Source organism: Parastagonospora nodorum, assembly GCF_000146915.1.
Source record: "Parastagonospora nodorum SN15 chromosome Unknown scaffold_19, whole genome shotgun sequence".
In the NCBI taxonomy this organism is placed as follows: Eukaryota; Fungi; Ascomycota; class Dothideomycetes; order Pleosporales; family Phaeosphaeriaceae; genus Parastagonospora; species Parastagonospora nodorum.
The window spans coordinates 352592-365784 of record NW_001884567.1 but is presented as its reverse complement, the minus strand read 5'-3'; the positions used below and the strand labels follow the sequence as shown (position 1 = coordinate 365784).

Genomic DNA, 13193 nt, shown 5'->3' with positions numbered 1-13193 from the left:
CAAGAAATTGGCGTCTTTCTCACACACCTTAACACCTGTCGATACCTTTTCACATAGTCCAATGTCGTTGCGTGAGTGTTTGAACCGGGACACAAGGTCGGAAAAAGCCTTAACCTATTTCCTGGACCTTTGGTGGAGTACCTTCGGATGCTCTCCGCGGCTAACCGCCTTCTCTAGTCTCCGGCTCAAAACGGAATATCGAACTTACATTGTACTCTCAACACACCAAGCCTAGACCTTGTCAGTACACACGCAGAGTTATCGACGTTTTTGCGACCGACCAATCACCGCTACAATGACTACGTTGTCCCAGGAAGAGCTAGATGGCATTTACGCTTTTGCTGTTGACCTGGGTAAGAAAGCAGGTCAGATGCTCATAGATGCCGCGCAGATAAGGATCGACGGCGGCAACGCGAATGCAGAACAGAAAGAACACGTGCAGAAAGAGAATGCTGTTGATCTGGTCACGCAAACAGATGAAGGTATGTCTGGATACTCCTGCATGCCTCGAAGCACCATCTGGCCAATCATAGATCACTGACTATGCTCAGATATAGAAGCTTTCATCAGGCGTCAGATCACGGAAAAGTATCCTACACACAAGTAAGATATTGGCACAGGGTGAACTTGGATGGCACTAATCGCTACTTAGATTTGTGGGGGAAGAATCGTATAGTAAAGGTGCATCGCGGGACTATCTTATCGACGAGAGCCCGACATGGTGTATCGATCCGCTGGATGGTCAGTGACCCCAGTCCTAGACATACGTATCATGACTAATCTGGAAAAAGGCACCGTGAACTACATTCACCTTTTTCCGATGTTTTGCGTCTCGATTGGCTTCATCCACAACAACAAACCTTTGATTGGTGTCATCAACGCGCCATTCCTGAAACAATTCTTCTCCTCATGTGCCGGTCGAGGCGCTTTTATGAATGAGTCGCAGCGATTGCCACTTGTACGTAATCCAATACCGCCCATGCCGGAGAAAGCACCTAGCGGTTGCATATTCTCTTGTGAGTGGGGCAAGGACAGGCGAGATGTTCCAGACGGCAACATGCATCGTAAGATCGAGAGCTTCGTCAACATGGCTGCCGAGCTCGGTGGTCGCCACGGAAGAGGCGGCATGGTGCACGGTGTCAGATCACTAGGCTCAGCAACATTGGATCTAGCATATGTTGCCATGGGCTCGTTCGATATCTGGTGGGAAGGAGGTTGTTGGGAGTGGGATGTGGCGGCTGGCATTGCTATCCTGCATGAAGCTGGTGGTTTGATCACGACTGCGAACCCGCCAGAAGACTACGCTGGTGCGCCGATAGAGGAAGTTCGTTTAGGGAGTCGACTTTATCTTGCTATCAGACCGGCTGGCCCCTCCGCCAGTGAGACCGGACGACAGAGCCAAGAAAGAACTGTGAGGGAGGTGTGGCGCAGAGTGCGCAACCTAGACTATAGTCGTCCGGGTGCGTAGATCATTGAATAGAGAGATATGCCTCATGTACTAAGTTATATCATGGAATGAACTATTATTATTATTGGGTATCGTTCATCATTACAAAATATTCTAACTACAATTTCGCTTCACTCAGCTTCGCAGCAATTACTTCTTGGACCTGCCCGACAGGCAGCTCAGCAGTCTCCTTTCCTGTCCAATAGCGGTCTTGCTCCAAACCTTGATATATCAAGGCCTCAGTCCCTAGAATGACCTGCCATCCCGCTTGCCGACTGATCTCCGCTATCTCAGTGTATGGTGTGGGGTGATAGCACATTTCTAGTATCGCACCCTTATGGCTCTTGCTTTTCAAGAACACCTCCAGTACTTTCCGCGCTTCTTGCTCTTGGTTTGTTTTTGGTGTGAAGTTTGGTACGCATGCGACGATCGCGCCGACACCTTCTAATTGCTCTGCTTGTGCTTCGGTCGATACGTGCAGTAATGAGTTGCCGTAGCCTCGGGCTGTGCATTCGTCGAGTACGGCGCGGACTTCCTCAGCGTCTCGATTTACCTGCATCATGGTGGGTAAGCGAGTGAACGATCGCAGACATGCATCCAGAATAAACACAACTTACAAGATATATTGTGCCAACATTCAACCACTTCCGCAGAGCATAAACTGCACTCCTCGCCGCACCGCCTCCACCAATCACCAACGCCGGTCGATTCTGAAAACTCTCGGGTTTTGCGTTGCGAAGAAAAGATTCTCGAATTCCAATGACATCTGTATTCGTGCCCATGAACAGCCGCTTGCCAGTGGCATCTTCTCGTACGAACAGTGTGTTAACTGCACCCACGTCTCTGCCTTCTGGTGTCAGAGCGTCGAGATGCTTGAGAATCGCGACTTTGTGAGGCATGGTTACTGATGCGCCGTAGAACGATGGATTCTGTATAAGTTGGAGAAATAGGTTCATATCGGTCGAATCAAATGGTATTTGCGACCAGTTCAATCCCAAGTTGTCGTATACTGTTTGGTGGAGTAGCGGCGACATGGAATGCGCGATAGGATGGCCGAAAAGGTAACCATGGCGCTCAACCCGCGAGACGTCCGGCGCTGTGGTTTCAAGCGACATGATGTGTGTGTGGATGTTTGTTTCAATTGCGTTGGATTTAGTGACGAGGAAGTTGCTTTGTAAGTATGATAGCTGCTGCGCAAGTGCTCTTGATGCTGTTCAATCGAAAGTCAGGATTGAGAAAACTCCCTAGGCATTACGGATATGCACGGTGATTTCTAATGTCTGCAGCGCATTGGCTTTTCTGGTCTGCATGGCCTTTGACCCCACAATCGCGTGTCCGACTGAAGGCTGGAAAAAGTCTTGTGGAAACTGGAGAAAGCGCGTGTCAAAGTCGCGTTCCAGCCGATTGCCGATCCGGCCAGACTAGACATGACCCAATCATGTCAGCGCAAAGGCCCGCGTATAAAGGCTTTCCCCCCGGTGCCAGTGCCCAGGTCCTGGATAATCCCGTAATTTCCTCGTTGGGGATGGCAAATATGGAGATCCACAAACGAGATGAAGAATCTGGAACTATTCCCCGCGTTTTTGCAGCCCCGACACCGCAGCACGGCGAGGGAGACTCTTTCCGGGAAAAGTGTCTAGTCTTGGCCGGAACCCTTCACTCGCACTGGCGTACGAAATTTGACCGACTGACAACCCCATGGGGTTTGTGGCTTGCTTCTCCAGACTCCCACCAAACGCACCGTCTTGGTAATCATTTCCTAGGGATATATTGCTCTGCAGCTGCCACTTTGGGATCTTCAGAGCACCTTCTCAATCAACGTCAGACTTTTCCATCTCTTGGATTGGGTCAATATTGTACAATTTTCATCTCTGAACCAATATAGGCAACGGAAACAAGAGCTCATCATGGGTCTCCTTACCCTCGTCGAGGACCGACCGACACCCAAGGCCGTGTACAACTGGCGCGTTTATACAGCAGCGTGTGTTGCATCATGGGCATCATGCATGATCGGATATGATTCTGCCTTCATTGGCACGACACTGGCACTTCCTTCCTTCGTCAAGGAGTTCCGCCTCGCAGCAACACAAATGCCTCCTGCGGAGCTGGCATTGACCAAGGCCAACATCGTCTCTGTCTACCAGGCAGGCGCCTTCTTTGGCGCGCTCGGCGCATATATTTCAAGTCACTACTTGGGCAGGAAGATGTCGCTGATCTTCTGGACGACTATTGTAAGCTGCCTGAAGCCTTCGAGTGCAGACAGACACTGACTATACACGATAGTTCATGATTGGTGCCGGTATGATGCTTGGAGCCAATGGAGACCGAGGACTCGGTTTGATCATCGGCGGTCGCGTGCTTGCTGGCCTTGGAGTTGGTGGTTGCTCGAACATGGTGCCTATCTACATCTCTGAGCTCAGTCCCCCAGCAGTACGAGGACGTCTTGTTGGTATCTACGAACTCGGATGGCAAATTGGTGGCCTTGTTGGATTGTAAGCGCACACAATATGACAAAACAATTTTGAAGTAACTAATGGTTGGGTTAGCTGGATTAATTATGGCCTCGCGGAAACCATGGCCTCTACTCGCAAACAGTGGCAAATTCCTTTCGCCATCCAACTTGTGCCTGCCGGATGTCTTTTGATGGGCGCATTTTGGCTCAAAGAGTCACCCAGATGGCTCTTCGCCAACGGTAAACGCGAACAAGCAATGAAGAACCTTTGTTGGATTCGAGGTGACCTACCCGCCGATCACCCTTACATCCTGGAAGAGATTGAGGCCATTGACGCGCAAGTTGAGTACGATCGTATCCACGTCGGAGCTGGTTTCTGGAAACCATTCCTTGCACTGAAGCAGAAGAAAGTGGCGATTCGCTTCATCTTGGGAGGCGGTCTCTTCATGTGGCAGAATGGGTCTGGGTGAGTGATAATAAGTGGACTCTCAATATTTGAAACACATACTGACCTCCTGAAGTATTAATGCTATCAACTACTATTCACCTACTGTCTTCAAGAGTCTCGGTATTACGGGAACTAACACCGGTTTCCTCACAACTGGCATCTTGTAAGTTAAACCTCATTCTACTTTCATGACAATTGCTAACTGTAGCTTTTTCTAGTGGTGTTGTGAAGACCGTCGTTACTTTCATCTGGCTTCTCTGGCTTATCGACAACCTTGGTCGCACTAAGCTCTTGATGATTGGTGCTGCTGGAGGTTCGCTCTGCATGTGGTACATTGCAGCATACATCAAGATTGCCGACCCAGGTAGCAATGCCAGCGGGTCTGGAGGCCTCTCATCTGGAGGTATTTCCGCCATCTTCTTCTTCTACCTCTGGACTGTGTTCTACACACCTTCGTGGAACGGTACACCTTGGGTCATCAACTCTGAGATGTACTCTCAGCAGACCCGCTCATTGGGACAAGCGTTCGCTGCTGGTAAGTCTTTCTATACACTCCACCACTATCATGAGTGATACTAACGATCTTGCAGCGAACAACTGGTTCTGGAACTTCCTCATCTCTCGCTTCACACCTCAGATGTTCCTCAAGATGTCGTACGGTGTTTACATGTTCTTCGCATGCTTGATGCTGCTGTCCATCCCATATGTCTACTTCCTCATCCCCGAGACCAAGGGTATCCCTCTCGAGAAGATGGATGAGCTGTTCGAGATCAGGCCTACTCACAAGGCCCACAAGATCATGCTACAGAGGTTGGAGGAAGTGGAACATGAGGACTTGAGCTACGGCTCCGAGAAGCCAAAGGCTGATGAGCGCGTAGAGAGCGTTTAGGCGGTATTGCTGTAGCATTCCAATACTGCACATAGCGGTTTGGCGCTCGTGTATACTTGTACATAACATGAAACATCTTCCAAAAAAGTATTGTTCACATTTAAGAGCCTTCTACCTTCTTCTCAAATCCTCATGCGACTCTTGAAATACAGCAATGGCCCAAGAGTTACCAAATAAATATGACTAGGCCAAGTATAATGAGGCAGACAGATATACAGATGCCTTCTGCATCAGGTTCAGCTTACGAGAGTGAAGAGCCAAATAACATCTCAAATAATTGTCCAATCGCTCCAGACCACTGGCAATCATCAAAAGAAGTCCGGAACCTCGTGAGGCAATACTGTAGAATGAATAATGACGCGAGAGTATTTAGGTTCAAGAGTTGCACAAGAATCAAGTGTTTCCAAACACCCATGGATCAATGCCAGATTCGAGGATATGAGAGTGACCTCAAGAAAAACGCACTGAACCGCAAGGCGATAACATCAATGACCAGCAAAACAGGACCATACCCTCGTGGCTTCAATCCGGCATCCGGCATCCGTTGCCACGTGCGAACCACCAAACACACCGACATGCACCCAACACCGGGGGCTCCGCAATTCATCGCCATGAATCTGTCCCAAGGATCTGGTGCCGATCCAGCCACGCATTGACGTCACGCTAAGTCCCTGCTGACCGGAGTAGTACCGCTGCGGAACTCCCCTTATCCGTTCGGAAGAGGGCTCGACGTGCAACGCGACTTGGCCGCGTACAGGAGGATCTTCGCGGCTGCTGGAGGAAGGCAAATGGATCGATAGCGATTATCCGCTGGGGTTGAGATGGGGACTGATGCGACGGGGCGGGTAACAGCTGATAGGGAGGGAAGGTGGTTTAGATGGTGCTTGGTAAGGTGAGAAGATACCAGCTTTGTTTCGTGAGGCTATCTTCAGTATTTGATTTATTCGTACATCATCATACATCATTCTCACGCCCATTATTACTTGCTTGCCGTCGTATACCACACAAGTACACCGGTCACCAATCTGTTCATTACTACACTGCAACCATGCCGTGTCGTCCAGGAATTTCCTCCATGTCGTTAGGACGATGCTACGCCGGCCACTCCCTCGAGCACAAGCTGTCAATGGCAGCAAAATACGGTCTCGAAGGCATCGAGCTGTTCTACGAAGATTTGGTCGACCACGCTGGTGGTTCCACTTCTCCATCAGACCTTCACGCTGCTTCAGCCTCCGTACACGAACTCTGCATATCTCTCGGCCTGGAGATAATATGTCTGCAACCATTCATGCACTATGAAGGCCTGTTGGACCGGAAACGACATGACGAACGCATCGAAGAGATGAAGCTGTGGATGGAACTAGCACACATCTTGGGGACGGACATGATCCAAGTTCCTTCCTCTTTTCTTCCACGCGACCAGATCTCATCAGACACCAACCTCATCGTATCCGACCTTCGCGAGCTTGCCGATTTGGGCTTGCAACAAACGCCAGTCATCCGCTTCGTATATGAGAGCTTATGCTGGGGAACATATGTCGACAAGTGGGAGATGTGCTGGGACATTGTGCAAAGAGTCGACCGTTCGAACTTTGGTATATGCCTGGACAGCTTTAATATCATGGGAAGAATCTATGCAGATCCAGCGCACGAGTCAGGGTGTACACCGAACGCGGAAGCAGAGGCGCGAGGTTCAATACAAAGGCTTGTCGACAGAATTGGCCCGCACAAGGAGAAGATCTTCTTCATCCAGGTTGTGGACGCGGAGAGGTTAGAACAGCCGCTCCTACCAGGACATCCATTCTACAATGCCGATCAGCCTACGCGCATGTCTTGGAGCAGGAACTGCAGACTGTTCTATGGCGAGAGCGATCGCAGGGCGTATCTTCCCGTCAAGGGTGTTATAGATGCCATCATAACCCATATCGGATACGAGGGCTGGGTCAGCATGGAGCTGTTCAATCGAGTCATGGAGAGGAAAGACCGCGGCGTTGTCGAGGAGCTAGCAGCACGTGCTGCGACATCGTGGGGGAGACTGTCGCATGACATGGGCCTCGAGACCGAATTGAGCAAGTGGCAAGCCCGATCTGGTAACAGCCAAATTGATTGGAACAAAGATAGTGACATTCAGTATAAAGTGGTGGAGGCGAGGCAGGCTCGGCTTTGAAATTTCGTTTGTCTTCATACCCTTTGCCGGGAAAGATCATTCCAGTTCACAATACCCTAGACAGCAAATAATGACTCATATTATACTGTTCAACTAGCATCATAATAGTCACTTAGTGGAAACTGAAGCGGCTCGCCTTCATGTTCTGTACCAAATGTTGTGGAATGCATCGGCATGAATTGGCCAGACTGTGTTGCAAGCAGGTCCGCCATGCTCACTTCTGGAGCAAATCCGAGATTTTGCATGAATTGCGGTTGATTTTGCAACTTCTTAGCTCCATGGAGGGAAGCAAGCTCATCGAAAAAGCTCTCGAGATCGCCTGAAATGGATGGGTCATAAGCATCAAGTGCTGGCGACGTGAAGTCGGTGTTGATTGGATTTGGGCTGAAATTGGTCGCTTGCAACTGCTGGTTTGAGTTCATCTCTGGAAGGAGGTCTTCGAGGAGTGAGCTGGGATGTCGCTGTTGTTGCTGACGAGGAGGTAAGGGTTGCTCAATTCCTTGTTGGAAAGCCGGGGCTGCAACCTGGGAAGATCCGGCATAAAGATGGTGATTACCGATGTGTATATTACTGTTTTGGGTCGGCATAGTCCGGGACAACTCGGGAGATCTGTGGCCAGTCATTGTGAAGTTATCCATAATCCTCTGGATCCGGCCCTGCATAGCTTGTTCTAGAGATAGGCTCTTGGTACTTTGCTTTATGCAGTGTAGCAAACATAAGACAATAGATGGTAGTTTGCTGGGGCTGATCTGTTCCTGGCACATTTCAAGCATCTCCAACGTTTTCTCAAGATACGTACGAGATGGAGCACATCTAAGTATAGTGGCGAAGTGTGTCAGCTGCAGTAAGACTGCGGGTGGCGTTAAAGGAATCGATGTAGAATCAGTCTTTACGTAGTCGAGTTTAGGAGAGAGTACGGCTTTCCATCCCGAGAGCTGTCGAGCTGTGTCGTTCCGCATGTCTGAACTTCGTCCTGCCATGGCTAGTATTCCAATCAGGTCCACCAGACGGTTAAAGCTACTCAAGGCGAGAGTAGGCATTCTTGATGTGCGCCCTAATACTGCGTCCAGTTCGCCAACCCAGGGCTGCCACTCTTCTAATCCATCCTCTTCCACTCTCCCAGCGCGCTCGACATCCGATTTGTTGACATAGGGGCGTCTATCCATTGAAAGGGCCAGAAGATTGTCAAGTACGTAGCAGCTTGCGACGACATGTACATAGCGAGATCCTGGCGACCTTGCTGACTCTTCTATTATAGATGTGATGCGTGATGCCGTACCAACCAGTATCCAAGCGGCGTCGTATAATGAGCTTCGAAGGTTAACCAAAGCGAGGTTGAGCAGAGCTTTCGCATGCCCTAGTTGGAACTTGCCGAGCTCGGTGGGTATCAACGTCTTGGTGATTTTGTACATGTTTGTAGTATCCATGGAAGGACCATCTCGACCAGAATCATTGCCGATGATATTTTGACAAGAACTGAGCGTCATCATACTCCACATTTCCGCGTGATGCGCGGAGTCAGGCATGGAGGGCGATAAATGGAGGCCATTACTGGGATACGAGTATGAAAGCTTCAAAATGTCGAGCTTTTCGCTAATTGGGAGCCAGCATTGGGTGTATGTTGAGTACGCTTCCAGCAAATGCCAGCAATTGCTCGGTAACTGTGTAAGTGTCTCGAATTCCATTACGGCTTGATCAGCGGGGCAATTTTGGGCGGCTCGAGTTAATCCAGACTGCTGAGTGGCGCCCAGGCTTGAGACCCCAGGTATCACGGCAGGTAGGCTATTGTCTTGCTCTACGGCAGCGTCGCTGTCTTCACCAGAACTTAGGGGCTCCTCGTTCTCGACCTCACTCTGCTCTCCGGTCAATCTTTTGTTCAACTCTTTGCAGAGTTTGGACTTTCTCCAGATCTTGTGAAGTCGGTTAGATTCTTTCGTGTCCCTTGCCAGCAAGACCGTGTTTTCTTGGCCCAATCTGGTGACCAGAGAGCCTTCGATCTCAGGACTTTGTTGGCAGATCAAGGCCAACGCCAATTCGATTCCCCGGATGTATCCAGGCGGTAGGCCTCTCTTCTTGGGATTGGAAGTAAAGGTGCATGCCCTATTGATGTCGAAGCAGGGCGCGCATTGTGGCTGGTTCCCATCGCATTTTGACCGTTCCGCCCGGCATTGGTCGCATGCTCGAGACACACGAAATCGCTTTACAGGGACATCTTGAGCTACCGTTCGACGCTTCCCCACAGTTTGCAATGGCATACTTGAGATGGTTGATGCATGTCTGGATGGCGGAAAAGGCATGGGCGGTCGGCCTCTGCTGAGGGGGCTAAACCCTTAGCCGCATCTTCTTCCGGCAACCGCGCCAGCGCTCCTGCTCTATTGATCTCCACCATGTCGACGACATGTCTGACGGCTACGATGGACAGACTCCTGGACGCCAACCGACGATGCCCTTCCGCTACGATCGCGACGAAACGGACGTTTGCGACGATGCGCGAGGATGATTCAGCACCATCCAGCGCACGTTCATCACCACGGTCACGAGGTGTGACCCCAGCGCCGGCCCCGTCTCCCACTGAATGTCGTCGCATATTCGACTCACGTGCTTCTATTGTGCTCGTAGGTATTCCAGGCGCAGGCAAGTCGACGCTGTCGTTGATGGCAGCAGCGGCTTGTCAAAGACGAATTGTGGACATCGAGACTCTGTTCAGCCAGGCCACAGGACGTTCAATGACAGAGTATCAAAAGCAATTTGGAGGCTCCAATCGTAATTTACGGCATGCTGAAGTGCTACAAAACGCTCTTCACACCTTTGACAAGGGCGCCATCATCGTGTGCAATGGCATCTATCGACTAGATGCGAAGAGCCAGGCTATATTGCACGAATTTGCGAAGACACATCCAGTAATCCACGTTCTGCGCGAATCGCGCAGTGTGTATCAGTATCTTGATACTGCCGAAGAGTCGAAGCTCCAGCATGTACTCGCTGTGAGCACCCCAACCTTCAGGAGGTGTTCCAACTACGAGTTTTACAATCTTGACGAAACCCGAGCTGCACACCATTCTGTGACACCAGCGCATCAACCCGCAGTTCCGGCATTTTTGACACTCAAAAGGGCTGAAAGAACCTTCTTCAAGTACCTCTCGCTCATCCTATCAAGCCAAAACACCCATGGCAAGGTCCAAAGCGCGACGCCTCCTATAGAACCTGGTCATTTTCCGCTATCGTATCTCGCGACTGAGCAGCGAAGCTACACATGCGCTGTTCAAGTTTTGCTCTCTGATGTCGTTTTGGAGGAGATCGATATTGAAGAGCTTGAGTTTGGCTGTGACGCCTTTGAGCTGGTCGTGGAACCGGACCAGCTTACCCTTCATCGAGCAGAGGACATCACTAAAAGCATATTCAAAGTTCGAAGAAGTACAGTAATTCCGATCATATACCACGTCATGCCAGCCGGTAGAAGTCTGGAGTATGCAAAGTCTTCTTACCTATCGAGCGTGCGCCACGGCCTCCGCATGGCACCAGAGTTCGCGACGATTGATTTGACCATGGATGAAGAAGACATCATGGCAATAGTTCTAGCCAGAGGTTCCACCAAGATCATCGGCCATCTTCATTCTGACAAGGACTGGTATCATCCGTTCTGGATCGAGAAGTACAACATGGCCATGCAATTAGGGTGCAGTGTTGTCCGCTTCACTCGTCCTGCGAAATTCATGGACGACAACGCCGCAATTCAAAGTTTTAGGAACACGATATTTGCTAAACCCAGAAAAATCCCTTTGATATGTTACAACACCGGTCGAGCAGGTCGCCGCTCTGCTTGCTTCAACCAGGTGTTGACACCTGTTATTCCGGAAGCACTCATGAAAGACGGCGCAGACTTCGAAAAGCGGGTTCGACATAATCCGGAGACATCTTGGCTCACCGTACAGGAAGCTACACATATCCTGTACGCTTCCTTCACATACGATCCTATGGAGTTCTATATCCTGGGAGCCAGCGCCGGATACAGTCTATCGCCAGTAATGCACAATGCAGCTTACAAGACATGCGGCATGCCACATCACTTTGATCGACTCCAGACCACCACTCTGAACGACAGTCTAGCAGAATTGCTTCGCAAGCCAAATTTTGGTGGCACAGCAATCAGCCAGCCATTCAAGATCAAAGCCATCTCCCTAGCACACTCTATCAGCCGACATGCCCAAGCAATCGGAGCGATCAACACCTTGATACCAGTTCGCCATCTCAACGATGATGGCAGCGTGCCTGATGCGGATGATATTGAGCTTTTCCAAGAACGCAACCAAGCAGGTCCGGTCAAAGCTCTGTACGGTGACAACACAGACTGGATTGGCATTCGCTCATGTATCCGGCGTAGCTTGTCACCCGCGAACGCAGTGCGGCCAACTACTTGTGGGCTCATCATAGGCGCTGGTGGTATGGCGCGTGCAGGTGTCTACGCGCTTCTGCAGCTGGGTGTTAAAGACATTGTAATATTCAATCGCACGTACGAGAATGCGGAGAAGCTTGTAGCGCACTTCACACAGCTCACGTCAAAACCTTCAGCTGCCAAGCTCTTCCCGTCTTTCGTCCAAGCATCGCAGCCGTCATTCCAGATTCTCCGATCTCGAGAAGAGACTTGGCCAGAGCACTTTCGTGCGCCTACAATAATTGTGTCATGTATACCTACAGATCCCATTGGCGATACTCCTTCACCGCAATTCACCCTGCCTCCACACTGGATGCAATCGCCAACCGGTGGAGTCGTGGTCGAGCTTACGTATAGAACACTCAACACGCCTTTAATGAAGCAAGTTCGAGAAGAAGCTTCAGCATCGTGGATATGTATGGACGGCCTGGACTTGCTTCCCGAGCAAGGTTTCGCTCAATTCGAATTGTTCACTGGACGAAGAGCACCACGCAGGATAATGCGAGAAGAGGTCCTGAAGTGCTGGACTGACGAGCAGGGACATTCGAACCCGACAATGGTCAGGACGAGGCTGGAAGCTATGGAGGGACAGGAGCCTTGAAGACGTGAGGGAATGCGGCTGAAGCATTGACGACCGGCCTTTAAATCGACACGCGACTAAGTTTGGTTCAACTTCAGTATTCGTGCCTGTGTCAGGTTCACATGTCATACCTTGAGCGCACGTGGAAAGATGCAAACCTTGGGATACATGCGCACCCTTGCACAAAGTTTACAGCACTAGCGTACCAACGCAGCGACCACTAGTTCAGCCTCACGAACAGCCAATTGTCCTCGCTAGAATGACTATTGATGGAACACATGGCTGATGGTGACATGGGAGGAAATACATTCGTAGCATTAAGGTCACGGCTTGCGATCTGAGGTGGCCGACCGGCAAACGAGAGACATGGTGACATGACTACACCAGCAATGAAGGGGTGTAGCTACTCAAGATAGTAAGATTGGAAGTGATGAAGGTTTAATCGAGAGGAACATTGCGCCATTGTGTATCTGACGTATAATACCGGACAACCTCTGTTCTGTGATGCCGGGAAAAGTGTGAATTTTCTAAACTCCAATGGTATATCCATGAAATTAAGGGGGTGAGTAAATGTGATTAAAGTAGCGAATACAAGCAAATCGATCCGAACACTATTCGTTTCATGCGTGAATGTTTCTTTCACTTCATCGACTTCTCTCTGTAGATGTAGCATGTGCATCAAGTGCATGTGACCTTTAGCTGATTGGACACACTTTCTGTTGCATTATAGTTGAACTGCCCGTGTTTGTATAGAGAGTATGGGTCACATGCCAATGCC

General features: G+C 50.1%; 6 protein-coding genes across 6 annotated transcripts; 4 read left to right on the top strand and 2 right to left on the bottom strand.

Annotated features, from left to right (window-relative positions):
- Positions 1-295: 295 nt before the first annotated feature.
- Positions 296-1468, top strand: SNOG_11440 (hypothetical protein; the record flags this gene model as incomplete). Its single annotated transcript, XM_001801630.1, has 2 exons — positions 296-482; positions 762-1468. 2 exons carry the CDS (start codon positions 296-298, stop codon positions 1466-1468), a joined length of 894 nt encoding a protein of 297 aa, XP_001801682.1.
- A 97-nt stretch (positions 1469-1565) lies between these two features.
- On the bottom strand, positions 1566-2562 carry SNOG_11439 (hypothetical protein; the record flags this gene model as incomplete). The annotated part of the gene is made up of 2 exons (XM_001801629.1): positions 1566-2000; positions 2065-2562. The coding sequence occupies 2 exons, from the start codon at positions 2560-2562 to the stop codon at positions 1566-1568; spliced, it is 933 nt and encodes a 310-aa protein (XP_001801681.1).
- Positions 2563-3354: 792 nt separating this feature from the next.
- SNOG_11438 (hypothetical protein) lies at positions 3355-5236 on the top strand (the record flags this gene model as incomplete). Its single annotated transcript, XM_001801628.1, has 5 exons — positions 3355-3678; positions 3731-3877; positions 4043-4365; positions 4566-4882; positions 4938-5236. 5 exons carry the CDS (start codon positions 3355-3357, stop codon positions 5234-5236), a joined length of 1410 nt encoding a protein of 469 aa, XP_001801680.1.
- A 1075-nt stretch (positions 5237-6311) lies between these two features.
- Positions 6312-7403, top strand: SNOG_11437 (hypothetical protein; the record flags this gene model as incomplete). Its single annotated transcript, XM_001801627.1, has 1 exon — positions 6312-7403. One exon carries the CDS (start codon positions 6312-6314, stop codon positions 7401-7403), a length of 1092 nt encoding a protein of 363 aa, XP_001801679.1.
- An 89-nt stretch (positions 7404-7492) lies between these two features.
- SNOG_11436 (hypothetical protein) lies at positions 7493-9615 on the bottom strand (the record flags this gene model as incomplete). The annotated part of the gene is made up of 3 exons (XM_001801626.1): positions 7493-8098; positions 8297-9503; positions 9608-9615. The coding sequence occupies 3 exons, from the start codon at positions 9613-9615 to the stop codon at positions 7493-7495; spliced, it is 1821 nt and encodes a 606-aa protein (XP_001801678.1).
- Positions 9616-9889: 274 nt separating this feature from the next.
- On the top strand, positions 9890-12436 carry SNOG_11435 (hypothetical protein; the record flags this gene model as incomplete). The annotated part of the gene is made up of 2 exons (XM_001801625.1): positions 9890-12062; positions 12099-12436. The coding sequence occupies 2 exons, from the start codon at positions 9890-9892 to the stop codon at positions 12434-12436; spliced, it is 2511 nt and encodes an 836-aa protein (XP_001801677.1).
- Positions 12437-13193: the final 757 nt, after the last annotated feature.